Raw genomic sequence first — 27,588 nt, 5'->3', positions numbered from 1 at the left:
ATATTGTACCGTGGATGGCCGAGTATTAAACTCTTTCTTCTGCTTCCAACTTTTATTCCACTCGGTACAACTTTAAATGCGGAACAGGAACAAACTAACTTCTAAATTAACGTCAATTTCACAAACAATAACAATAACAGGCGGAAAACTCGCGCTTCCTACTCCCGGAGTTTAACCTCTTCTGCACTCAGGCGCGGCGGTCACTTCACTCTCCCCGTCTGGTTCTCGTCGTCGCTTATATAGTTTTCTCCAGGTATTCCAGATAGTTCTAGAAATCTCCAAAACAGGTGCGAAACCTCCCGCTTGTCAGTGTCATTTTTGACAGTAAATGGGGCCCAAATGGGGCTCCCATTTACTGAAATACCATGAATTTCGATCCCCCATTCCAGACGTGAGTACCCCAGGCCATTTCCGTTACAATATTATAACAAATGGCATTCAAAAAACGTCATTGTTATTATCATTAATTAGCTGATCATATTCATTTGGCGCAATCTTATGGAGGTAATGGAGTTAAATCTGGAGACCTTGCAGGTCATTTAATTGGACCCCTTCCATCAGCAAAGTGCCGAAGCCGTGCCGTAACTTTCCGTCGGTTTTATTATTTTTTTATTTTATTGAGTAATTTTTTTAAATTATTTTATTACTTCGTACTACCTCAGCTACTTTTATACTTATAATGATAGATTTTCTCATCAATCTGGATTATTCTCCCCAAAAATCTTCAACTAAAGATCGCCAGTCAGATTTCCGGGAATGGAAAGCATTAAGTTTCCTAAATAGTAAGTGCGTAAAACAACCCTTCAAATTAATAAAAAAGACCTCGAAAAAAAATCGAATAGCTAGCTAGCTACTCCTGTCGAAGAGTTGAAAAAGGCTTACTAACCAAATCAGCAAGCAAAGAAGCCAGTAAACGTAAAACCATTTATTGGGCTGTTTATTGTTTTCATTTATTTTTAAAAGTTGAAAACAACCCTTCGATAGGTGTAGATAAGAATTATTTTTAATAAACGATTCCTACATTTTTTTCTCACATTTCTGCTGCCTTTTACGGGTAACTTTGGTCGCTGAATGCCGCTATGTAGCACACAACCCCTTCATGTGGAAACGGTTGACTGTCGTAGAATTTCGAAGGAGCGGCCGCCTTGAAGCTTTCCGGCCCTTCGTCAGCCAGCGATGGTTCCAAAGTGACCTTATCCAGCCAGGTCGTGTTGCCTCTATTGGCCACCAGAATCTCTTCATAAACTTTCGGATCCTGCAAATCGAAAAATCACAACTCTGGAAGAATGTCTGGATCCGGAAACGCTTACCACCAAATCCCTCAAGGGCTCCAACTGCTCTGGAGGCGGCTTGTTGAAGGGCTTGCGGATCTTCTGGCACTGCAGCATCATCAACATGAACCACATGAATTCGTCTCTCATTTCCACCTCTTTCGGTGTGCTGGAGAGCGTGAGGAGTTTGTCGAACCAGGCCCTCAATGGAGGTTTTTCTGAAAGGAAATCAAAGCATGATACGAATGAATGAATACATTGAAGATAATACCTTGCGCTGGAATAAGCTGAACCAAGGCCTTGGCCAGCATGCTGTTGTAGAAGAAATTCGCATCGGAAGCAGCCATTTTCACTGGAATTTCCTGAGCGACAACCCAATCAATCACTCACTGTCAAAGTCCAGGTTTTCCCAGGTTGATGAAGCATGGAAGAAGCATGGCGACCGCAATGATCGCCCTGAATGATCACTTCAAATACAACAGCAAAATAGCGCGCACTCTTCAACAGTTACTGCCTTCCATTGGTAAGTCGTGCGGGCAGCAGGAATTTCCTCAAAAGTTTTCCAGGGCATTAAAGCAACCTTTTGGCCATTAATTGGTGAAAACGTCAAGGCGCTAACTCAGCTCGTTTTGTTGGAGTGATTTTTTGAAAATCGATGGCAACTAAAGCAGTTTGAGTTTTCTCAAAACTTGCCTTAAAAGCTCCTTCTCGTCAGTCCAATGGCCAAAGTTGCCATGGCCAAAAAGGCACTTTTTTAGCTGCAAAATGTTGTAAAAAGCAACACGCTAAGTTAGCAGCTTTTTCGGAATTAATTTTTGAAAACCCCACTTTTGCTCGTTTTATCGAAGTCAAATCAAATTATTCGACCCACAGATTTAAACTTCGGTTAAAACTTTTCAGAGTTTTTCATTAAAATGAAACTTTCCCGGTCCTTGGAGAGAGGCTTTATCTATAAAATGGTGCCACAATTTGCGCTCTGTATTGGCTGGAAATTTTGCAGCGTCATTTTAAAACAAATGTTTCTGATTTTGTTAGGGCAAATTCAGCGACTTTTAGACACTGCCTTAAAATGTTATTAAAACTGGTCCAAATGTGGCACAAAAAAAATGCAACTTTCCACAGCATTAGGGCCTGGGTAACTCAGTGAATTTTTAGGAGTTGGCGCAGTGCTACGCAAATGGCTTGGTGCGCCAACCCCACGCACTGGCGCAGTAGCTTAGTTGCGTTGCCCGGAAAATGTTGATAATTTTTTTTCACTTGTTGTAGAAAATATTCTTTACATTTCTTCAAAATTTCAGAATTTTCCAGTTTTAGCAAAGTTATTCTTTCTTCTAAATGCTCAATTTTCCAAAGTTTCACTTAAAAATGGTGACAATCTTAAGGTAATTTCCACGAAAAACTATGAAATAAATTTCTAATCCTTCGTCGCTTTGTAAAAAGTTTTGAAATCCCTTTCCAGCCTCGAATTTGAAACAAAAATAAAATAATTTTCTATCAAAAAAAGAACAGAATAAGCGAAAGTTTATAATAAATTATTTAGAAATCTCGCCACCTCCATAACTCTGAAGACTGTAGAGTTTGTTAAAAAATGTGGTTTTTTGTTTTGACTGATTTCTTTTTGCTTTAGTTTCTACTCACAAACGCTCTATTTTGAAGAGTTTCACTTCAAAATACTGACGATATGGAGGTCTTTTTCGCGAAAAATTACCAAATAAATTTATAGCTTTGTAAAAATTTCGAATTTTTGAATTTCGAAATTGAAGCGTCGAATTCGCGACAAAAACGAAAATAAATTCCTCCCGTTTTTCCCTGAAAGCCATTATTCCTTTTACCAAAACTGACCACAAAACTGCCTGAAAAAAAAGTTTTTTATCGAAAACGCAAAAAAGCATTATTTTCCGGAAATTTTCTTCTTTTTTGTCAATAATGGGGTGTTTTCAGCAAAAAATGACAAAATTAATATTATTTGTCATATTCGCAGCCCACCGCTCATCGCTCTGAAGATTTTTAAAGATCCTTTAAATTGTCAGGTCGTTCCAGGTTTAACAAAGTTTTTATTAAGCAATTCTTTCTATGAAAAAATCGCATTATTTTTTAGTTTTACTTAAAACATTGACCATATTCACTTATTTTCTGTGAAAAAGTATAAGATACATTTTATTGGAACAATGGCCTCCTTAATCGCTTTGAAAAAATGTTTGGAAAACTTTTTTCAGCTTTGAATTATGGACAAAACCCTCATAATTATGTCTGGGTATTTTTCAAAAAATATTTCCCCGAACTGAAAAAGCGACAGTTTATAATAATTTATTTGGAAAACTCTTGGAAACTGGGTTTCTTCAGTTTTAGGTCAATACTGAAAATTACAGGTTACAGAAAAACCGCGTTTTTCCTAACGTTTTACTGTACACTGGCAAACTGAATCTTTTATGCAAAAAAATTAAGAGATTGATTTTACAATAAAACTCGTCAACTTTCTTTGGACTCAGTTCTGTTGCTAAGAAAATCTGGATGACTTTTTTTAGTTGTTTGAGCAGAGTAGTAGAAGAGTAGTAAGACCCTTTTTAGATGTGAAAATTCCGGTCTCGGGTCTCGTAAAGCGTTAATAAATCACTTATAACTCATGAACCGATGAGTTATAACCCGTTAACTCAGAGAGCGGTATAACTCAATAGCGCAACTCAACACAGTGTCACCCAGGCCTAATTAAGGCAACGTTTTCTCTTTAAAATGAGTCCCAATTCAAAGAAGTACCTGAGTTCATTCTTTAGAGATGAATTTTTGAAGACACTGTTTCCCAAAACGTTCGTCGTCAAAAACGTCCTCGATCGAAACCTTCATTTGGCTCAAGTTAATGCATTATTGAAAAACTACTGCTTTTGCAACTTTCTGAACTTTTGCAATTCTGTGACTGCAAAATGTTGGGCTTTCTAAAGGAGATTTTCCAGAGAGGAAAATGATCCAGCTGTGGTTCAACAAGTTGGAGCACATGGACAAAACAATGGAACAAATGGTGATTCGCAGCGATTACATGTGGTTCATTCTTCTGATGCTGCAAAGCCGCCGCATCAGAGAACCGTTCAATCAACTGCCGCCTCGTCATGTGGTGCCTTTGAGGAAATTCGTGGTAAGTTCGGAGCAAATCGAAGAAATAAAACACGCATTTTAATCAACCTTCGAACAGCCCTTGAATGTGTATGAAGAAGTGCTGATCTTGAATGAGCCCCACATGATCTACGTGAAACGGAAATCTTTAGACGACATCCTCAAAGTGAAGAAAAAGAGGACCGCCACCACTTCCTGCTCCTCGCTGGATCAGTTTGACTAATCCGACCAATCTAGTGCGCTAAAGCCTGTCCATTTGGTGTACAAATATAAAATTCGATGCGAAAAAATCAAGGTTAAACTTGCAGAATTTCTGCTGGGGTTTTTTCGGGTTTGGGTGTGGAAACATGCGATTTGGTCAGTTGATTGAAAGCCGGCTTTAAGCACTGAACATGCTGTGGGTGCAAACGACGTCGATTTTGGCTCTCATCTATCTGGTCGATTGCCATGTGGCGATTCGCCCGCGCGAGTTTCTAGTGGATGCTAAGAAACAGTCAAAAACAGGTAACATTTTTGCATTTTTTCGGATTTTTGTATTCGATTACTGAACTGCCGATTTAAGGAGGAACTGGAATTTGGGAATGTTTTCGTGAATTATTCCGGGCCCAACAAACTGCACTAGCTTGGCAAGTGAAAAGTGGTTTGAACCCCCCAAAACCAAACACTCAGTACATTTCCGCTAATATTTTGCGACTGGAATGATGTAAAATAAAGAGACTATTTGCAAAATTGCAGGATTCATCGGCAGAAACTGAACAGAGTGACATTGTTTCTTTTCGTGTTTTCAACAGTTGATGTCCTGGAAACGGCCAGTCTGAGCAGTATATCCCAATAATTAATTTTTCTCCCAATCGATTGCGGAACAAGCCAAATCAACCCACAGCTCGTTATACTGGGTGGCTGAAAAGTTAGAGCCAATTGAACGTAGACGTGTCAAGGAACGTGCACTTAATGGCGTCAAAGAGGTTCCGGCCAAGTAAACATTTTTTGCTACAAACTGATCGAGGAACAAACGAATCCAAACCAAAGCTCTCTGTACCTAGTGGGTCAAGAGTTAGGGCCGATTGAAGGCCGAGAAAAGGGTTTGACACCAAAAAATAGAGACACCCAGTAGATTTTCGCTTAAAAATTCCGCAGTTCTAATCATAACGTATACGGGCAACGCCTATCGAAAATTTTCAGCAAAAATCTGACTAATTTAAGAATTTATCAAAGGAAAAAGTAGCCAAAGGAACATTCTTGCCTGTCTTCAAGAGCCGATATCTCGTAAAAGGTCGGTCTGAGAAGTTCAGACCAAGATTGCGTTTTGCTCCACATCGATTGCAGAACAAACCTAATCAAAGCACAGATCGCCGTAGACTCTCGCTTATAATAAACGCATATCAAAATGTCCTTCAAATATTTGAAGATTTATCAAGGAAAAACTAAGCAAAACACATTTTTCCGTTTCTTCGATTGCCGAGATCTCAACAACGGCCAATGAACAATTTAGCCCAAGAACGCGTTTTTGCGCCAAATCGATTGCGGAACAAACCAAATCAACCCACAGCTCGCTATACTGGGTGGCTGAAAAGTTAGAGCCAATTGAACGCAAATTCCGCAGCTCTATTCATATCATGTATGCAGGAAACGCAAATAGAAAATTTTCAGCAAAAATCTGACTAATTGAAGAATTTATCGAAGAAAAAAGTAACCAAAGTAACATTCTTGCGTGTCTTCAATAGCGAATATCTCGAAAACGGCCAGTCTGAGCAGTCTGAACCAAGAACACATATTTGCTCCAAATTCGTGGCGAAATCAACAGAGTCAATCCCTAGTACGCTATACAGGGTGGCTGAAATGCCAGAGCCAATTTAACTGAAACGTGTCGGAAAAAGTGCATTTTTACATTCAAAAGCCCATATCTTAAAAACGGCCAGTCTACCACGTTTCGACCAAGCAACATTTTCTGTTCCAAATTGATCGAGGAACAAAATAATCCCCATAATAACCAAAGCTCCCAATACAGCGTGGTTCAAAAGTTAGAGCCGATTAAATAAAATTTTCTGCCCGTTCAACCCCCTAAATAACTTGGACCATCGACCCGTTTCCTCAATTTTAATTGCCCTTGAACCAACCACAGATGAAAACGCGCCCAATGAGGAAGATCGATGCACGCCATTGGTCAGTTGTCCAGCCCACCTGCGCAAAACCTCAAACAGCTACTGCAGAACGCGCACGCAGCGACAGGGAGTGCTTTGCACCACTGGCCAAAACCATACAGGTACGTTTCATCAACAGAAAAAAACTGGAAAGCATTGTAGCGGCTACATCTAAGTACTCACCGACAGACCAGCAGGATCTCAGAGGGCGCCAACACACCTTTCACATGGACAGCTCCGTTCTGAGTCAGTTGCAGATGAAAAGCCGCTCAGAAATGACCAGGCTGCGCACTCGGGAGGCGGCTCTTCTCGCCTCCAAAGAACCTCCAGTTCTGCTGCCAGGTCCAGCTACTTATGGCCATTTTCGCAACTCGCGCTCCTTTGACATGCACGATTTATCCGAGATGATGCATGTGGCAAACAGCGCCCTCCAGCTGGCGATAGCCACGCGCGCCTTCAAGGATCGGTCAGTAGAACCTTCGCAATCGCGTAAGCAAAAAGCTCAGAAATGAGGAGTCTTTGTTTGCCCACAGGCACGGGCTGAGCAATGAAGATCTGGAGCTGGGGATGATTGATGGAGATTTGCGGCCCACTCAGATGGGCCAGGCGTGTGCTCCTGTGCCATTTTGCCCGCTGATTCCCGATAAATACCGTCGAATCGATGGGGTTTGCAACAACATCCTGCAGCCTTCATGGGGCGGGCCTTTTACCGCCTATTCCCGCCTGTTGCCCGCCAGCTACCAGGATGGTACTGCAACCTGATACAGCTTCAGCTGGGGAACAAAACAGATAGACAGTCCTTATTTTCTTCCCCAGCTCAGTGCAAGTTTCCACATGTTCAATGGGGTTTATTTTGCAGGAGTTTGGGCTCCTAGAACCTCTGTGGTCGGCGAAGAGCCTCTTCCAAGCCCTCGCCTGATCAGCGCCTCCGTTATATCCGATCTGAGCAGCCCCAGTCCGGACTACACGCTGGCAGTGATGCAATTTGGTCAGTTTATCTCGCACGATTTCACTCAGTCGATGGACATGTCGTTCAGTAAGCTGCAGCTGATTGGCCAAAAACTCGAGTAGCTGAGTGGTGGGGTTGTGTTGCAGCCAATGGGAGCGCAATTTCCTGCTGTGCGGCGGATGGAGCGTCGACGTTGCCGCCGCAATCCACCCACTACGCCTGCCTGCCCATCGACATCCCTGCGGACGACCCGTTCTTCGGCAAGTTCCGGCAACGGTGCATGAACTTTGTCCGGTCGATTTTGGCTCCGAACAATGACTGTTCGCTGGGGTATTCTGAGCAGGTAACCGGAATTTTCGCGCTGGAAAATTCATCTCCCGAACTAAGCTAGTGAGAAACATGCAGTTTGCACAGTTTTCTAGACTTGTTAGGACAAAAGTCGGGCGATTCGTTGCAGTTCGACCCGAATTTTCTAATCAAACATCGCCCGGCAAGTTTTTTTCAAAATTTGCAACCCTGACACTCTGAACGGAAACCTTTTGCACTCTACAATAGAGCGATAGAGGTTCTTTCAAGCACAAACTTCGGTAATTAGTGGAAGTTTTCATTTAAACATTGACGCTCAAAACGGAGTTTCTAGAAGAATTCTCAGCTCTGGAAAAAACCTTTCTGAACTGTTCCATAGAGATTCCGTTGTTCCGACAGACTCCACAAGCGGAAAAGTTTAAACTCTGAGAACAAACCTGCAAATTCTCCGGTAGAGCGATTGGGGATCTCCAACAGGAAAAGTTGCATAACCCACTATCAGAAAAAACCTAAGAAACCAATGCCAATAGACCCGAATTTGTCCGAATTTCCCAAAACACCAGCGTTTCTTGAAAAATTCACCAGTCCGAAACCAAGCACTCCCAAAGAAAAATCCTCTGACCTTCTCAAAAGAGCAAAAGACCCTCTATGAGCAGCCCAATAGGCAAAGCGGCATCAGCTTTTCTCGATTTTTAACAAACTTTCAAACTTTTGCTAAATCACGCTCATTCATACAGATGAACAAACTCACTCACTTCATCGACGCCTCGTCAGTCTACGGCTCCACGCCGGAACAAACCAGCCAACTTCGCAGCTTCCGCGACGGAAAACTCAAAGTTTTCGACGACTTCGGCCGAGATTTGCTGCCAATGTCCAAAGACCCGAACGCCTGCCTCACCATGGAACAGGGATCCGCCTGCTTCGAATCCGGTTGGTTTCTTCCTGCGCCCCCGAGGGAAAGCTAATGGAAACTTCTTTTACAGGCGACACCAGAACCAATCAGATGATCACCCTTACAGTGATGCATACGCTGTTTCTGCGCGAACACAATCGCCTTGCAAGGGAACTGGGACAGTTGAATCCTCACTGGGACGATGAAAAACTGTTCTTGGAAGCCAGACAGATTCTGATGGCTGAGATGCAAGTGATCATCTATCAGGAGTTTTTGCCCACTGTTTTAGGTGAGTCCTCCCCGGTTCAATAAAAAGACACTGTTTTCCAATGTCATCTTCCTAGGGAGGGAAGCAATGGAAGAATTCGGCGTGGAGCTGGAACCCGAAGGGAAATACTCCCTTGACTACAATCCTATGGTCGATCCTTCCATTACCAACGAATTTGCAGCGGCAGCTTTCCGCTTCGGGCATTCAGCAGTGGAAGGACAATTGAAGTTCGTACTCATGTCCAGTCCCCCTGGAAGTTCTCCTAAACTTTTCCCTGAAACTTCTAGGATCTTCGGTCCCAGTAAGATGGAGGAAGTGATCGCGATTCCCGAACTAATGTTCTACCCATCCAGGATGCGACACCAGGAGTTTCTGGATGAAGTGCTGAGCACGTTGACCACTGAGCCTATGCAGGACGTGGACGGTCACATATCCGAGATGGTAAGCACTTTTCCCCTTAAACGATTAAATTTTTCCAATTCGAGTGGCAGCTCAAACATAAAAGCTCCCAATTCCAGCTAACAAAGTACACGTTTCGCGGAGGAAACCCATTTGGAGTTGATTTAGCGGCGATTAATATACAAAGGGGCCGAGATCATGGCCTGCGGCCCTACAACGACTACAGGCAGCTAATAGGTTTACCACGCATCAACGATTTCGACGAATTCGGTCCGGAGGTAAGCAACCAGTTTACCTTTTTACAGTGTTTCTTACATGGGACTGCGCAATTTTTTTGCCCCAGTCGTTTGGCAAATATGAAGGCATTTATATACAGGATGTTCCGCCGCGACCGATATCTGGCAAACTATAACTAGGAGAAATTTGAAAATTGAACAGTGTTCCGGAGTCATTGGGGGCAAGCGAGTGTTATACCGGAAGTAAGTATCCACTTGCTTATTTTAAATGAAACACCTTATACAGGGTGTCCCGGATATGTGGACAAGCTCTCCGATTTGTACAGGGGACGTTAAAAAACCATATCAAGTTTTTATAAAAAAATATTCCAGAGAGAGATACAGGCCTCTAAAGGAACCACATCAATTAAATTATTTTATCATACAATGAACAGTACATCATTGCTCTTAAAAAGGACCCATGAAAACATTTTTAGGATTTTGGTTTGCCAGGGACGTTCGGGGCAAAGGAGAAAATGACCTCAAAGAAAAATCACCCGGTAATTTTTACAGTCGTTTGTCCCCTTTATCGACATAAGCCTTAAAGCGTGATCTACAGTGGAAATTTAAAATAAATGTTCCAGAAAGTGCAGAAATAAGAGCGAAAAATTACAATAAATAATATAGAATAATAAAATAAATAATTTAAATAATAAAGAATAAACTTGCAATAACACGTTTATAATAAAAAAGGAATTTATAGTATACAGTTTTTCATAAAAGAGACTCAATTGAATAAGGAATTAACGAACACGACCGTAAAAAAAGGATGACCCTGTATATTTTTACAGTTTTTTATCCCACTCAACGATACAAACCCTAAATCGTGATCTACAATACAAAATTGCAATAAATATCTAAAAAACTGCAGTAATTAGAGTAAAAAACACAATAAATTTGTTTAAATAAGATAATTTTGGATTAAAATGAGCATCCTGTAACTAAAATCCTCCATTTAATGTAAATTTTCAAACATACAAGCGCGACGAGAAAATTTGAAATTGATCCAAACTGGAAACCTAAATAGACTGGGTGTTTTTAGAGGTTGGAAATTAGTGATTGAGCTTCTGGTGTTTGAAAGCCTCAATAGAAAAGGTTCTAATGATTATTCAGCTCTTTTCGGTCGTTTTGCGTTTGATCGATTCGTGCACTTCGACGGTTGTTTAAAAATTGACTTTTTGCATCTAACTTTTTAGAGGTTAAGAATTGTGCGTCAAACCTTGATAGGAAAATACAGACCTACCGATGCTCTATCAAAAAGGTTCTAATGATTGTTCAGATGTTTTCAGCCGCTTGCGTGTTATGAGTTGGTGAACTTCAACGGCCCGTTGAAGTTGAAACAGTCGACAGTTTTGCTTCCAACTTTTAAGATGTTAGGAATTTTGCGTAAAACCTTAAAAGAAAAAGACAGTTCTAGTGATGCTTTATCTTATAAATTATTTTAAAGGTTCTAATGATTATGAGCTATATTTAGAATTTGGTTGGAGTAGAATTTATAAATGTAATAATATACAGGGTGATTCACAACCTTATCGACACAGAGCAGGGGCTTGTAAAGGACCTCAAAACAAGTCGATTTTCTATTGAAGTTTTTTTTCTCAGGCCCATGGTTAACGAGATACAGGGTGTTAAAGTTTACAAAAAAAAAATATTTTGGTATTTTCTCTTTAACTCCTACAGTTTATGAGATATTGTTTTGCTCAAATTTTTAACGTAGGCTAATGTTTAGACCCTTTAGCTGTAAGTAAGCCAACTAGTTGTGAAAATCTACAGGGTGTTCCTTTTTCTAGAGGCACACCCAGTTTTACCCCCTCGAACTTTTTTGTGGGGCGTTACTAACTTCGACTCAATAAATTTTTGAATTTGTTGCTCAATTTAACAATTTATTTATCTCTTGCAGGTTTTTCGTATCTGCCCTCGTTTATTAGTAATTTGCACAATCATAAGTCCATGTAGGGTTTCTGGGTGATTTTCTCTGAATTTTTTAATATTTTTTTTGTATTCTTGCATTCACATTTTTTGTAATAGCTTCAAGTGCAAGTTGAAGTTAAAATAGGGATGGCTGACAAGTTAACTTTATTTTTTATTTTTTGTACTTCAATTTAATTTACAATAATTGAGGTTGATCGGCTGTAAGCTAATCCAAATAAAAATACATAAAAATGTAACAAATGTTTCAATTTATTATGAAATTAATTTCTTTCATGGAAAATTCATGGAAATCACCCAGGAACCCTACTTGGACTAATATTTGTGCAAATAACTCAAAAACCAAGAAATATACGAAAAAACTGTAAGAGATCCGAAAATTCTTAAATGAAACAACAAATTCACAAATTTGTTCGGTTGAAGTCAGTGGCGCACCACAAAAAAGTTCGGGGGGGTAAATGCGGTATGACTCTCGAAAAAAGAACACCCTGTAAATTTTCACAACCAGTCGCCCTACCTACGGGTGAAGGGTCCAAACATCAACCTACGTAAAAATTTGAGCAAATTATGTCATGAACTGTAGAAGTTAAAGAGAAAATACCAATTTTTTTTTAAAATTTAACACCCTGTATCTCGTCAACCGTGGACCTGAGAGAAAAACTTAAATAGAAAATCGATTTGTTTCGAGGTCCTCTACACGCCCCTGCTCTGTGTACATAAGGTTGTAAATCACCTTGTATAAGGTGTTCCATTTAAACTAAGCAAGTTAATACCTATATCCGGTATGGCCGGAAGTGTGGCGATCTTAAAAATATTTTAGATCGCGTGCCCCCAATGACTTCGGCAAACTGTTAAATTTTCAAATTTCTCGTAATTATAGTTTGCCAGATATCGATCACACCAGTTCCTGGTGGGGACACCCTGTATTTACATGGATTGTTTTCTATTGGACACATTTGTCTGAAGAAGCTAGATAAATGCACAGTCCGATAGAGCAATTAAAGGTCTATTAGGAGAAAAGTTTTCAAACGAGTTCCGATTTGCCCTGAATGATGGCAATTTTTCTTAAGACAACAGCATTAGAATTTTTTGCTTTTCCAAATTCAAGAAGAAAGCTTGCAGTTTTCTAGAAGTATGACGAATTATGCCTTAATTTTTTTTTAGATCGGCAGCAAGCTTCGTGCAGTCTACCAATCGGTAGACGATGTGGATCTATGGGTGGGCGGCCTTTTGGAGGACAAACCAGCAGGAAGCATGCTGAGCCTCACCTTCCGGGACATTATTGCCGATCAGTTTGCGCGCCTGAAGAAGGGCGATCGCTACTTCTTCCAAAACGATCCCTCAATCAATCCGGGCCATTTCACTCCAGGTAAGTAACGCGCCTAAACCAAATCTCTTTCACAAAGAAATGACTCGTTTTCATTAAAATCGGCGCATTAACAACGACATTAAATTAATTTCAGAGCAACTAGCGGAGCTTAGGAAGGCGTCGTTGTCGAGGATAATTTGCGACAACAGCGATAAAATGTTACTTTCCCGACAAGCTCGCAACGCTTTTAGGAAACCCGGTGTGTCAGGGCAAGTTTACCTATAAATCCTTATTGCCGCAACGCTAAGAATACGCGACTTTATTCATTTAAAACGCAACCGAAAAATCTAACACATGTCTTTTGCAGGAATGAGTTCTTCGACTGTCGGGGTCCGGAGATTCCGCGTCTTGATCTAACACTTTGGCACTCTTAGGCAATTTTAATCTGTTCTTGTTGTCCATAGTTCAAGCTCAAAAAAACGTTCACAAAAGTTCAAAAACTAGTCACGATTTTGTTTGAGACTTTATTATTTTTCCAATCTGCTACTTATCACTATAGTACATGGCGATCCAGGATTTATCCAGCCGAAAACCACTAGTGACTATTCCTCCACTTGTTTGCCAGTTTGCGTTCTTCATTCCAGCCATACAAAGAGCGCACTAGCTGAGATTGAGGTGGAAAAAGTCGGAGGAATAGCCCCAACAAGCTCCCGATTATATTAAACTAATTATAATTTTTTTAAATTTTACTTAAGTCAAATCACACCTAATTTAGAACTTAACGCTTTTGTATGGTGTATTTTCAGCGAATATAATTAAAATTTTTACGTTATTTTATTCGTTTGTAGATCGTTTGTCCTGCAAAAGAAAAACATCAATCATTCCACTAGCGTTTTTTGGGTGCAAATTCGGTGCTTTTAAGGGGGTTATGAAGGTCTGAACGTTTCGCTAGCACACGTTTCAACCATCTTCAGAAGAATGCTCGCTTCGGTTCGACTGAATATTTCAAGTGAAATTGGGAACTTACTGATGATTTTTCCTTATTATTTGCTCATATAAAACCGCCGGTAAGGTAAAAACGTTCTTCAAACACACTCTATTAGGAGCAAAATTGTAAGCTCATCTGCAATTTTTCGTGTTTTGTGTTTAAAAACCCTTAGACCGCTAAAAACATTCAACTCCAAAAAATCGTAGCTCCGAATCCGAGGAAGTTAAGAAAAGACACCAATCACTGTTCTGTAGAACGATTATCACTGTGTTAGGAGAAAGACTTTAATTTCAATTGCAATTTTTCAGTAATTTTGTGAATTTCATTTTTACACAAAAAACACTCAGACTTTAAAAAATAAAAACTCGAAATCAAAGCAAGCGCGGCAAACACACTGTTCCATAGAACGATTTAAGTTCTTTCCAAGCAACACTGAAAACTCAGTGATAAATTTTCCTTAATTCTCAGAGAATTTTTCATAAAAAAAAACACATTCAAAACATTCCCCCTTTAAAAATTCATATCTGCGAATTCAAGCACGCTAACAAAACACACTTAACACTGTTCTGTACAGCAATTCACGCTCATTTAGAAGAAAAATCGAAAATTCAATGGCGATTTTCTCCGAATGTCAACGAATTAAAAAAAACACTCAAGACAGTCAATTTAAAAAAAAATGGTAACTTGAAGTCCGATTAAGTTCCGAAAACACACGAAGCCCTATTCTGTAGAGCGATTAACGCTCTATCTGGAGAAAAATTGGAAATTTATTGACGATTTTCCCCGAATCTCAGCGAATTTAAAAGATTGTAAAAATGAATAACTCCGAAACCGAGCCGCCCGAGAAAAAAACACTAAACACTGTTCTATAGAGCAATTCACGCTCATTTAGAAGCAAAATCGAAAACTCATTGGCAATTTTCATTAAAAAGAAAATAGACACTATAAACACGCAGATTTTACAAATTCAGAAATCCGAATCCAAGCAACTTAAGAAGACACAGGTAACACTGTTTTATAAAGCGATTCAAGCTCGTTTAGAAGCAAAATCGAAAATTCAATAGCAATTTTCACCGAATGTCGACGAATTAAAAAAATAAACACTCAAAGCAGTCAATTTAAAAAATTGTAACTTGAAGTTCGTTTAAGTTCCGAAAACACACGAAGCCCTATTCTATAGAGCGATTAACGCTCTATCTGGAGAAAAATTGGAAATTTATTGACGATTTTCCCCGAATCTCAGCGAATTTAAAAGCCTTCAAAAACGTATAACTCCGAAACCGAGCCACCCGAAAAAAAAACACTAAACACTTGAGCAAACAAACAAATTGTCAGCTTAAAAAAATCGAAATAATTAAAATAAGCGAATTCTGCCCTGTTCAATGGGACAATTAACATTCCTCTGAAGATGCTAGTCGTGCGTGTTAGCGAAACGTTTCCCGAATCTAATGACCCGGAAAAAGACCCAAATTTCCAACACCTTGGATGTTCTTTAAGCAAATTGCGATAGCAATGTTAGCAACAGCCGAAAATCCGATATAATTTGCACTTTTTGGCCGATATTGCTTTTAGTCAATAACTTTCCATCCCGTTTCAAGACTCTAAATTGACTGCGACCAAAATCCCATTTGCATCGAGAAACTGCCAAAGTCAACGTTTTACGGATCAACGTATCGCTCTGGATATTTAAAAGCCACCCAATTGGATGGAACATTTCCAAAAAAAAGAGGGTCGTTAATAAAGTAGCGACTACCAACCGCGAAAAATATGAAAAAACAATTTTGATTGAAAAATTCCCTTAACCAAATACCAATTTGAGCGTGTTTTCCTGGATAGTAAAAAACGCCTCATCTCAATAACTAATTCATCTGCAACGACCCTCTGGATAAAGCATCGAGCCGTAAAGAGGCGCTTTTAACTCGATAAAAGGACGGAAAGTTTGGGCGATTTCAGATAGTTACTCACGCCATCTTCGATGGATCCAGCAGCGGCTGAAAGTTGATTGTTCCTCATCAGTTCTCTGAATCGGGCCCATTCGTTGGCGCTGCTGCAAAAGAACCGAAACAATAATTAGCGAAGCAGCAACGGGAACCAGCAATTTCGTCCATGTTCACCAAAGTTTTCAAACAGCGCTCAGCTAACCGAAGACGTGCCTGATAAAAGGACGTTTACCTTTTGATGTTGTCGCCGCCATCTGGATCGCTAAACAGTTCGTCAATCTCGGGCTGATTTCTGGATGCATCCAGCAGGTTGGCACGTCGGTAATACCGCAGGTCCAAGGGACTTATCATTTTCGAAAGAAACCACTCCACTTTCGCGTCCTCTTTGTTTGATGTCGCCTCATTATCGAGTCGGGAAAGTGGCTCTGATCGGTCGCTTCGTTTCCCATGGGCTGTAATAATAGTTATTGGGAATTTAGACGACAAAGTTTGCTGCTTCTTTGTCATGCTGCGCTACTTGAGCGATTAATGATTAGGAAACGATACAATTCCAGATTGTTTAGGAAATTAATGCAGATGTTCGGGTACTCACCGCCCCAGCAGGCATGCCCGTAGTTCAAGCAGGACCCTGAAACAATCACATTTGGTTCTTTAATCAAGTATACACTTTTATTCGGCAAATGTTGATTGTTTACGGTAGCAAAGTGTCAGTTTTCAATCTATTTGGAAAATTTTTCCACAGTGTTTCCAAAATGCAGGGTATTTCAAGCCCTGGTCATGCACAGTTAGTTTCAGCAAGTCAGAACGTTTACGAGTTCTGACTTGCTGCATGACTTGCGCATAGTTATGCGGAACTCAAACTTGCTCTTTGCACCGTTTTATTGGAAGAAATCATTGTTTGCGACTGTAGAGTTTCAAATTTTTATCTATTTCGGGCAATTTCTGCGAATTTTTCGAAGCTCGAACTTGTTCATGGATGCACAGTTACTTAATCAAATTCATAATATCACCGAAAAGCCTTAACTTTGGCTCTGCTTCAAGAATTTTTTTCATTTTTTGTCGCTTTTCTTAAAGTTGTTGTATGTTATGTTATTTTAGAAAATTCATAACTCGCAAATAGTGAAGAAAAACACATGTGCACAGTTGCGCTTTATAAAGAGAGTTTGCCTGCTTATGATAGGACAGTTTCAAATTTACCATTTTCTGAAAAATTTATAAAGCTGGTGCATTTCTTAAAGCTTTTTTATGCACAGTTTTTTTTTAAGCAAGATGCAGTGACGGAGTCAGACTGGATTACAATACAGCTTTGAAATCTGCGCAATTGTTAAACTTCATGAATAAAAGTGCAAAGTTTTGTAACTTCTTGGGAAAAAAATCTCAACTTAGTTCCTGGTTATTACTGAATACTCAGCTATACTAGGCAAAGTTTTACTCTTTAAAGCTAAACTTCAAGCTCAAAATCTAAACTTTAAGGGATTGCAACCGCTTGGAAAAAATAGCAAACTGTCTTTGCACAAATAGCTTCGAAAATTACTGGAAACTGGAAAAGAGCCGGGAAATGAAACTCGATTACGGCTGCCTTTTTATAGTCAAAAGTTGGGTGTTTATTTTGGAAAGTATCAAATTTGTATTTAATTTGGACATTTTCTGACAAATTTTCAAATGTAGTTCTTTTGAAGGTTTTATGTACAGTTAGATTAGAAAATTGATAACTCAAAAACGGTAAAGAAATAAAACTTACAAATTGCGTTTTATAGTCGAAAATTGGTTGTTTATGGCTGGAAAGTTCTAAATTTCGATTGAATTTGGACATTTTCTGATAAATTTTCAAATGTAGTTCTTTTTAAGGTTCGTTTATGCACAGTTGGATTTGAAAATGTATAACTCAAAAACGGCACAGAATTAAAACTTGGTAATTGTTGCGTATTATAGTCGAAAGGTGATTGTTTATAGTTGAAAAGTTCCAAATTTCGATCAAATTTGGAAATTTTGTGACAAATTTTTAAATGTAGTTTTTTTAAAGGTTCGTTAATGCACAGCTAGATTATAAAATTTATAACTCAAAAACGGTACAGATATAAAACATGGTAATTGTTGCGTTTTACAGTCAACAATTTTTTGTTTAGAGCTGGAAAGTTTCAAATTTCGACATTTTCTGACAAATTTTCGAACGTAATTATTTTTAAGGTTCGTTTATGCACAGTTTGATTAAAAAATTATAATTCAAAAACGGCATATAATTAAAACTTGGTAATTGTTGCGTTTTACAGTCGAAAGTTGGTTGTTTATAGCTGGAAAGTTTAAAATTTCGATTTAATTTGGAAATTTTCTGACAAATTTTCAAATGTAGTTCTTTTTAAGGTTCGTTTATGCACAGTTATTTTTGAAAATTTATAACTCAAAAACGGTATAGAAATAAAACTTGGCAATTGTTGCGTTTTATAGTCTAAAGTGGGTTGTTTAAAGCTGAAAAGGTTAAAATTTCGATTTAATTTGGACATTTTGTCACAAACTTTCAAATGCAGTTCTTTTTAAGGGTCGTTTATTTGAAAATTTATAACTCGAAAGCGGAGCAGAAATAAAACTTGGTCTTTGTTGCGTTTTACACTCGAATGTTGGTTGTTTATCGCTGAAAAGAATCAAATTTGGAAACTGTCTGACAAATTTTTTAGTACTTTTTAATTTTTATTTGTGCATTTTCTTTACAAAATTAATAACTTGAATACGTGCAACAAGGATATAGAACTTGTTCGTTTTTGAAGATTGTTCGATTTATTCATCGTTAGCGTCCCTGGTTTATAAAAACTGGTGTCAAGTTTAGCGGGTTTGGGACGGTGAACAGAAACTCTTTATTTTCTTGAAAAAGCCTACGTTTCGACTATATATTTAGTCTTCCTCAGGGCTTTTCAACATTAAAGGGCTTCATGTCAAGACAATGACCACATATCCACAAAAAACACGAATTCTGGTTTAATGTTGAATAGCCCTGAGGAAGACTAAATATATAGTCGAAACGTAGACTTTTTCAAGAAAATAAAGGGTTTCTGTTCACCGCCCCAAACCCGCTAAACTTGACACCATTGTTCGATTTTTTCAGTTTTATAGCAAACAGTTGGTTGTTTTTCGCTGAAAAGTTTAAAATTTTGAGAATTTTTAAGTAATTCTTAAAATTTTTCAAAACTAGTCTTTTGTGGGTGGCTTGTTCAAGTGCAATTATTTTGAGAAATTTATACCTCGCAAACGATCTGTAACTTATATTTTCTGTTGCTGTCTGTCATAGACCAAGATTGGTTGTTTATAATAAAACAGTTTTAAGTGTGAAACTATCACAGACATTTTCTTGCGATTTTACCTAACTGACGCTTTTCTTCATTCTTCACGCTTGTTTTGCACAGTTGTTTTAAGAAAGTTACAACTCGCTAATGATCAGGAACTTAAACTTATGCGCTACCGTGTTCTGTAGAACAAGGTTGACTGATTTTGAACGGAAAGTTTCGAATTTGGATCTGCTTGGGGTGTTTTCTGCGAATTTTTAAAACCTGGCGCCTATTTAATTCTTTTCATGCCCAAAACGGTGTGAAAATAAATCTGTTTGTTTCGGCGTTTCATAGCGATAGAAGGTTTGCTGTTTATCGCTTGAAAGGTTAAAATGTGGAACTTATTGACTCAATTTCTAATAATTTTTCAAAACCGTCCGTTCGTTTCAGGCTTGTTCATGCACAGTTAGTTACAAAAATTCATAACTCGCCAACAATGTGGAGCTGAAAATCTCCATTTATCCGTTTTATGGACAAAGATTGGCTAGTTATAATAGGAAAGTTCTAAGTTTCCATCTTCAACAGGAATTTCGTGATTTCGTGATTTGGATTTACTTGCGACATTTTCTGCGAATTTTTCGAATTTGGCCCTTTATCAAGGCTTCTTCATGCATAGTTATTTTCGAAAATTTATAACTTTAACTAAGTGTGGAAATAATATTTTCGGCATTTTAGAGTCGTGCATTAGTTCGTTTTTGCATTTTAGAGCGGAAATCTGATTGTTTATCGTTGCAAAGATTGAAATTTTGAACTTTTTGAGTCAATATCTGACTTGTTCATACAGCGTTATTTTAAGAACTATTCTAAAAAATTCTATATAAATAGAATAATTCGCAAACGATGCGGAATTGAAATTCTCCATTGCGCCCTTTTAAAGACAATTATTGGCTGTTTATGGTAGAAAAGTTTTAAAGTTTTAGTCTACCTTGGGTATTTTCTGAGAAACAAATCTAGTTCTCTTTAAAGCTAGTGTATAAAAACATTTTGAAAAATTCCTTACTCAAAATCGATGCGGAAATAAATGTTGCTGGTTGCTGCTTTTTATAGTGAAAATTTGGTTCTTTCTAGCTGGAAATTTTCAATTTTGGAACTCCAAGAGACAGTTCCAGAGAATTTTTCAAAACTGCCTCTTTTCCCCAGGATTGCTCATTTATACTTATTTTTCAAAAATCGCTTGAAATCACTAACCATGCAGAAATGATTTGGTTCGTTGCTGCGATTTATAGACAAAGGTTGGTTGTTTTATGGTAGGAAAGTGTACATTTCTCAACTTTTACAGACATTTTCTGGCAATTTTTCAAACCTGACGCTTGCTTATGCACAGTTACTTTATGAAAATTAGAACTTGCATAAATTGAGGAAAGTGAGCTTATGAATTGCGGCGTTTTATAAAGCCTAGTTACCTGTTTATGGAAGAAACGAAAAAAAAATTGAGCAAGTTTTCCAGAGACATTTCAAATCTGGCTCTTTTCAAGGCTTGTTTAAACACAGCTGCTGTGGCAACTTTATATCTCGAAAACGGTGAGGACGTTAAACTTGTTGTTTTCCGCATTTTATAGCGGAAAGTTGGTTGTTTATAGTCGAAAACAAGTCGTTTTCAAATCTGAAACCCGTAAAGACAATTTTTGGTAATTTTTCAAAATCCTTTTAGAATTGTCAATTCATAGTTATTTTAAGAAACTCATAACTGGGAAATGGTGTTTATTTAAGCCAAAAATGTTTGCAATCAGTAGCGAAATAAGCAGACGAATAAAGCAAACAATCGAAACGCACCAGAGAAAAAGGGAAAATTGATCAAAACCAGATAAAACAACATTCTGAAGCAAAACTTTGAATTCAAAGCCCATTAGCTGCAGTAAAAACAGTATATTATACTAAAAATTGAGCTTTGAAAAATGCTTAAGTCGCAAACTCAATTTGCCTGTACTCTGAGAAACTCTCCCAATCCCCCCGAACAAATTCCAAAAATCTCCTCCTGATAGTAAAATGAAAGGTGGAAACAACAAAGTAGCTTCGGCTGACGAAATTCGCCATAAAATCCGACCATTAACACGGCCATGGAACATTGGCAGGTTAATCCAGAGCGCACTTCCCAGCTATCGATTCATCCTAGTGAAAGAACAAAAATATTAATTTCCTGTCCGTCCATGTAAAGACAGGAAGTGACCAAATAGCGACAGGAAAAACGTAATTTCTTAATCGAGGCACCGAAGAAACAAAACAAAGCCCTACATCGAGTACAGAAAAATGAAATATACGCTTCGCCCACTGGCTGGTTCTGTACAAAACAGATATCCAAGTGGATTTTCACAATAGCGATCGAAGGTTTGGTTTTTTTTCCGGCTCGGGGGAGAGTTTAATGAAACGCTTCTCCCATCTTGAAAGCTCATCTAAGAATCATAAAATCTATATGGAAAGGTAACAGCCACGACTTTATTAAACACTTTGATGGTCACAGCGTAAGTTAGCAGCTTAATGATGGTCAGTGTTGTAGCAGTTTTAGCAAATTAAAAATTCTCCCCCCGACAGTCAAATCATCCTTTTAAATGGCACGAAAGAAATATGCGCAAGATAAGGTAATTTAACCGGCTGGCCAAGACGAAGAGCAATTAGCGAACATGAACTTGTTGGCGATTAAATTAAAAAACCCACATTACTTTTTATTTGTTTCGGCCCCGTTATGGCTGTTTCACATTAATTAGATACACTGTTTCAGTATGCTGAATATACACCAAAAATACGGTTTACTTGCCTAATTCGATTTATCTCCGCTCGCTCTAGACGTGTAGGTATATCAAGGAAAAAATACCTTGCATAACCCCCGTACCAGTAACTAAGTAATATCGTGCAAGTATGTTTCAGTGCCAGGATTTTTTTCAGCAAATTAACAGTGCCATCATCTGACCCCATTATTAGGTGCCATGTGGCGACTGCACCCTAGGGAACCTGCTGTAGGGCCGGAAGAGGCCCCATAAATCATGCAATTTATTTTCGACTTTTACGCCCGCCAGCCTAAAAACCATAACAATGTAATGCACTTTGTTCGAACACTGCCCTAATTAAGGTACCAAAGGTCCTAAGGGATTTTCCGACAAAAAAAGCAGGTTAGACATTTAGGTTTAGACACACAACGCGTGCAATTTCAGCCGAGAAAGACTGCGCTGCTGGTTCCCACCGGAAAAAATACACTCTGAAAAAGATGCAAAGTCAATCGATTCTTGAGTTTTGGGATTTGTTTCTGGAAACGCAGCTCAACAAAAACGCGATTTTTCGATCTTAATTTTTTTTCTCTCCAACCAAGTGCACAAGTTGCACCTGAATCGTTTCAGAAAAAGCTCAAAAACATATTTTTCACAAAAATGAGCGATTTCCGAGAACGTCCCTCAGTGGCCCCTAGGCGCTTCTTTGAAGCTTGAACGATTTTCTATTAAATTTTCCAAAAAAAAAACAAATTTGCACAATTTTTTGCGCAAATTTTACTCAGCCCGACTTGGAGACTACTAAAAATTCGAAAACCACTCATTTTCAGACTTGTGTGGCATACCCATTTAACATGAGATTTAAATGCGATAAACTTTTCCTCCTGACCCGTTATTGACGCGGGTTGACGCTGAATTTGTTGAATTGCTTTGGAAAAATGTTGGGTGTAAAAATGGGTCAGATTTAGATTTAAAATCCGCCCCCATTGTATCCCCCATCCCTGAGTGGGGGATTTTATTGTGAAACATCTGAGCCAGTTCTTGCGTGTATTTTTCCATATCCACCCATTAGTAGATAGAGTTATCAAACGACGCACATAAAATGTTGACAAAAAATCAATTAATAAATTATGAGCACACAACACATTATTTTTTTCCTTTCCACGAAGCTCCCGCACGAAAAATCTTCGCATTATCCAAAGCCACCCAGTGATACATTTACCAAACCATGCACATACATTTTTTTTCAAAATTCCAAAATTAGAGATTTCAAAAAAAAATCGCGAAATGAAAAATGATCAAGAAATTATTAGGACATGCATTCAAATGCGTCGGAATGACACTATTCATGTTTCACTTAAAGTGACCACTAAGAAAGGTTTTTCGAGTTTACCTCACATTTTTGGGGAAGTTCTGAAGAATTTTTGACATAAACGAATTTAAATTAAATTTTCAATTAATAGTGTTTCAGAAGACTAAAATAGTCAATATGGCAGAAAATAAAACAAGAATTTAAAAAAATAGAGCTTTAGTCTTTATTTTTTCTTTTTTATGCACTTCGTTTATCACATGGGATATAAATGCGAAATTTCAAAATCCTAAGTAAATATTTTTATTTTTCCCCATAGCACAAAGGCTATTAAATTATAGGCGCTTTTATAAAATTAAAAAAAAAACGTTTAAACCGATTTGAAAGTGTTTTTCGTCTAGGTAGAAAGCCCTAAAACCGGAAATTTTCGGTTTTAATTTTTTTCTTCTAAACAAAGCTTCCGAACGAAAAAGTCGCTCTGGACAAAAAGCTCACAATATTCAAAGCCACACTGTGAAACAGCTACCAAACCCGGCACATAAATGATTTTTTAAATTTTCAAATTGTAGTAAAAAATTAACACATAATGAGCACATCACTGGATAGTGAGCGTCCAGATACATACGATAAGGGGAATTCAGATTTCCCTTAAAGTGACCACTCAACAAGTTATGCGAAATTTGTCAATTTTTTTTTCTAATTTTTGTGAAATGTTGAGGTAAATTTTGGCAGGTACAAATCTACATAAAATTTTCGATTAATAGTGTTGAAAGGGTCAATATTGACCGTCTAAAAAAGGTTTTTCGACTTCATCTCAAATTTTTCAGGTTTTTACAGGGACAAATCTACACAAAAATTTTGCATATTAGTATTTGAAGGCCACTAAAACAGTCAAACAGCGGAAAATGAAGTCTAAAAAATGGGACTTTAGGCTATCATCTCTCTTCCCGCACTTTACATAAGGCTGAAATGCGAAATTTTTAAACATATGTCCAAATTTTCCAAAAACGTAAAATTAAAAAATCCCGATATCTGGCAAATTTAAAATATGCATCCAAAAGCATAAGGCTGATGCTTATACATTTTAAAGTGAACTTTCGCTGTAAAATTTTCCGAAATTTTGGAGCTAAGCAATTTAAATATGATTTTTTTCCTATAAAGCTCCAATGCACACCCAATTAGTAATCAAAACAAGTTCTGTGCGTGAAAATGGAGCTTTTTGGTGGAGATTTGAGGGTTTTCTGAAAGTTTAAAGCTTCATCTTCTATCGAAACTTGTACAAAAATGCCTTATTCCTCATAGCTCAGTGAGGGATTATTTTGTGAAACATTTGAACCGATTTGAGAGTGTATGTTACGCATACGGAAAGCTCAAAAATGGCCCAAAATATTAAAATTTTGCTCGCTTCAAAACTTAAATTTTTCCCAAACGAAGCTTTTGAGCAAAAAATCTTGCTCTTAATAAAACATCGGCATTTTGAAATGGTATTCCCGTCGGTAATTTTTCCAAATCTCTCGCGGTAATGGTTTTCAAAAAAATGTCAAAAATGCAGTTTTAAAAAATCCTAATATCTCCGAAACTAAGAGTGCATAAAACTGTATTAATTTTCCTTTTAAAGTGACCAGTCATCGAGCCATGGAAGGTTTGTGTATTTCTGCCTAAATTTTTAGAAAGAATATTCCGAATTGAGGCAAAAAATTCACCATGGACCACCTCCAAACTTTATGTAATTTATTTTGATTGTTTTAGGCCGTCAAAGTGAATTTTTGGCCTCACTTCGGTGTGCCCAATATCGTCCAAACCTACGGAAAAATCCCTTAGGCTTGTGAAAATCATAAGTTCAAGAGTGCTTTCGTGCATCCAAACCAGGTTTTGTCATTGTTTCAGTGCAATTTTTAATCCACTAATGTGCGCATTGAAAAAATGTCTTTTGGCAGTGATTCATTACTTACACATCTCGCTTTGCACAATGGTGTTAAGCCCAGCTAAAATGTGTAGGAAATGTGCGAAAATTTCCCGCAAAATCTCCGGTTAATTAGCCAAAAATTCTGTTAGTGAACTTAATCGGTTCAGTTGCCTGCGACGCTTGAGAACCGATCTATTAAAGTTTAGGAAAATTCAACTTTCGAGCCATTATTATGGTAAATTCCTGCATCTATTTAGCTACTTGCATTATTGCGAGTGAATATTGGATTTTTTCGAAAAAATTGAAATTCTACAAACATGCAAGACAATGAACAAAACTAACAATACGGGTTAAACACATTTTCAAATACATACCCCTACTTTTTTTTATTTCGTATCGTCCTGAAAAAGCAGAAAAGCGTTTAGTAACTGCAACATTTACAGCAGGAGAATAATTAATATCATTTAAACCAATCAAGCCGATTCCTGCCACTATCCGAAGCTGATACAGTTTGAGAAAAAGTTTGCCAATTAGCGCAATCTTCCAGTACAGATGGATGGTTAATTTGATTTTACCGATCGGCAAGAGTTTTCCTGAAAGTAGCCTATTCCACTATTAATGAGCGAAATACAATGAAACTTCAAACCCTGATTGGTTTAATTGAAATAGATCTTTTGAAGCGCGCCAATGATGGATCGCTGCTATACAAAGTGTTTTTATGACGGATTAAAGCCAGGGAGAAAAGGTGCAAGGTTCCGAAGAATCACTCAACATGATCAATCGCACGCGATGGTTTTTTAAGCAGCATCCATTGCAAAATTGAGCTGAAAACCACCCTTGACTATTACCTAATTAATAGCAAAAATTTAATGGCCTGTAAACGACCCGATAAGCTTAAGGTTTTTGAAACAAAAGCCCTCCTTTCATCCTTCTATTGAATAAGACGCGCTCCATTAATAAGATTTCCGCAAGATGAAAGTTGAAAAATGCACATACCTGCAGCACATTCAGCCGATAGAAAAATCGCCAAAACCACGACAAACTTCACCATGCCAGCGGATGTTTTGCAGCGCTTAACAATTCTTCAGATGGATGCGCGACTGGAGGAAGACTTGTTGCAGAGTGGCAGGAGCAACAGTTTTCAATGTTTGACTCGCAACATTCGCCGCAACAGGCCGCTTTTATAGGGGATGAACGAGATATGGGGATGAGCCATTCCGGGTGTTTTTGGTCTACTTTTAGCGACGCCTATTGCAAGTCCTAAACCCACGGTTTCATGGGTTCCATCATTTACTAGTCATTGATCATTCTCCTTCCAGCTGGAAACGTTTTATCTTAATGTTGATTTACCTTTTTCGGTTACTGGCCGGTTTATTAAGGAACATTGAAACCAGAAAACGAGCAAACAATCAATGGAAAAGTTTCGGTTTGGTAGCGCAAAAATCCCATTTCAACTGGAAAACTTTGGATTGAAAATTCCTTTAGGGTTTTCATTTTCCAAACACCGATAGCATAATCAAGAATTTTCTCAATTGTACTAATTTCGATGCAATTTCCACCAGAAGGCAAACAGTAAAGAAAATAAAAGTGACCAGTTGAAAATGTTGCGTTGTTCAACTAACCGAATTCTTACAGTATCAATCGAACAAAAACCTAGAGAATTCGAATTCCTTCATCAGTTTTTGATACCAAGAAAAATAAATCAAAACAGTAGCAAACCGCGCTTTAGTCATCAATCCACAAAATTCCACTGAAGCGCTGAATTAATAATTTTTGTTGGGGTTCATTTTACTTGGGGTACTTAACATCAGCTGGACTTTTTACCAAAGATACTACTTGACTATGACTTAAAAAATACACTTTGCCTATAAAAGTCGCAGTTTCTAGCCACTGAGGTTTCACCCTTAAAATCAAAAGTCGGCAAACTGTGCGCTGGAAAAGAGCAATTTATTGACGGTTTCTTCTTCTTCACGGCATGAAGATTTTAGGAAACTGAAAATTGATACAACGAATGAATGAGCTGGGAGAAATAAGCAAGAATCCAGCCTGATAACCGCGGATTTTAAGCTTATTTTGGGGTAAATTTCCGCAAATTTTTGCTAATAGAGTCGGACGGCTTAGTAAGAAGGAAATTAAAGAAATAACGAGAAAAGCCAAGAAAATATTCCTAAAACTATTTTTAAATGGGTGAAGCTTCTTAAAAACAGACAATCTCTCTTTTGAACAGTAAAACTCAATTTTTAATAGCAAGAAAAATCGTTCAAAACAGCAGCAAACCACGCTTTAGTCGTTAATTCACAAAACTCGACTGAAGCACTGAATTGGTCAATTTTTTTGGAGTTAATTTTGAGCTTTTTCAATTAAGTTAGAACTTGAGTTACTTAATATTAGCTAGACTTTTCACCAAAGAGGCTGCTTGACTTTATGACTTAAAAAAGGACGCTTTGCCTATAAAATTCGCAGCTTCTGGCCATTGGAGTTTCACCATTAAAATCTAAAGTCGGTAAACTGGGCGTTGAAAAAGAGCAATTTATTGTCGGTTTCTTCTTCTTCACGGCATGAGGACTTTAGCAAAATGAAAATGC

General features: G+C 38.0%; 3 protein-coding genes across 7 annotated transcripts; 1 reads left to right on the top strand and 2 right to left on the bottom strand.

Annotated features, from left to right (window-relative positions):
- Window positions 1-828: 828 nt before the first annotated feature.
- LOC109538188 lies at window positions 829-1,628 on the bottom strand. Its single transcript, XM_019905319.2, has 3 exons — window positions 1,543-1,628; window positions 1,311-1,489; window positions 829-1,255 (listed from the first exon to the last, which is right to left on the bottom strand). Exons 1-3 carry the CDS (start codon window positions 1,616-1,618, stop codon window positions 1,049-1,051), a joined length of 462 nt encoding a protein of 153 aa, XP_019760878.1. The 5' UTR covers window positions 1,619-1,628; the 3' UTR covers window positions 829-1,048.
- Window positions 1,629-1,705: 77 nt separating this feature from the next.
- Window positions 1,706-13,676, top strand: LOC109533480 (chorion peroxidase). 3 transcript variants are annotated; one of them, XM_048670255.1, is made up of 16 exons: window positions 1,706-1,794; window positions 4,220-4,395; window positions 4,456-4,880; window positions 6,499-6,639; window positions 6,707-6,983; window positions 7,051-7,265; window positions 7,377-7,553; window positions 7,613-7,809; window positions 8,510-8,702; window positions 8,756-8,953; window positions 9,009-9,159; window positions 9,220-9,373; window positions 9,451-9,609; window positions 12,700-12,904; window positions 12,999-13,113; window positions 13,212-13,676. In XM_048670255.1, the coding sequence occupies exons 3-16, from the start codon at window positions 4,769-4,771 to the stop codon at window positions 13,276-13,278; spliced, it is 2,361 nt and encodes a 786-aa protein (XP_048526212.1). In that variant the 5' UTR covers window positions 1,706-1,794; window positions 4,220-4,395; window positions 4,456-4,768; the 3' UTR covers window positions 13,279-13,676. The 3 variants fall into 3 exon arrangements, with proteins under 3 accessions (XP_048526212.1, XP_048526211.1, XP_048526214.1); XM_048670254.1 differs by having other exon boundaries at window positions 4,220-4,398; XM_048670257.1 differs by lacking the exons at window positions 12,700-12,904; window positions 12,999-13,113; window positions 13,212-13,676 and adding an exon at window positions 9,675-9,773 and having other exon boundaries at window positions 4,220-4,398.
- LOC109533481 lies at window positions 13,355-26,298 on the bottom strand. 3 transcript variants are annotated; one of them, XM_048670259.1, is made up of 6 exons: window positions 26,000-26,298; window positions 25,378-25,404; window positions 16,365-16,400; window positions 16,005-16,224; window positions 15,798-15,876; window positions 13,355-13,702 (listed from the first exon to the last, which is right to left on the bottom strand). In XM_048670259.1, exons 1-6 carry the CDS (start codon window positions 26,052-26,054, stop codon window positions 13,679-13,681), a joined length of 441 nt encoding a protein of 146 aa, XP_048526216.1. In that variant the 5' UTR covers window positions 26,055-26,298; the 3' UTR covers window positions 13,355-13,678. The 3 variants fall into 3 exon arrangements, with proteins under 3 accessions (XP_048526216.1, XP_048526215.1, XP_019754371.1); XM_048670258.1 differs by having other exon boundaries at window positions 15,798-15,879; window positions 26,000-26,295; XM_019898812.2 differs by lacking the exon at window positions 25,378-25,404 and having other exon boundaries at window positions 15,798-15,879; window positions 26,000-26,293.
- Window positions 26,299-27,588: the final 1,290 nt, after the last annotated feature.

The sequence above is a fragment of the Dendroctonus ponderosae genome, unplaced genomic scaffold (genome assembly GCF_020466585.1).
Source record: "Dendroctonus ponderosae isolate FM_Combo_2020 unplaced genomic scaffold, Dpon_F_20191213v2 Dpon_F_20191213_1, whole genome shotgun sequence".
Taxonomy (NCBI): domain Eukaryota; kingdom Metazoa; phylum Arthropoda; class Insecta; order Coleoptera; family Curculionidae; genus Dendroctonus; species Dendroctonus ponderosae.
This window is presented reverse-complemented; position numbering and strand designations above follow the sequence as displayed.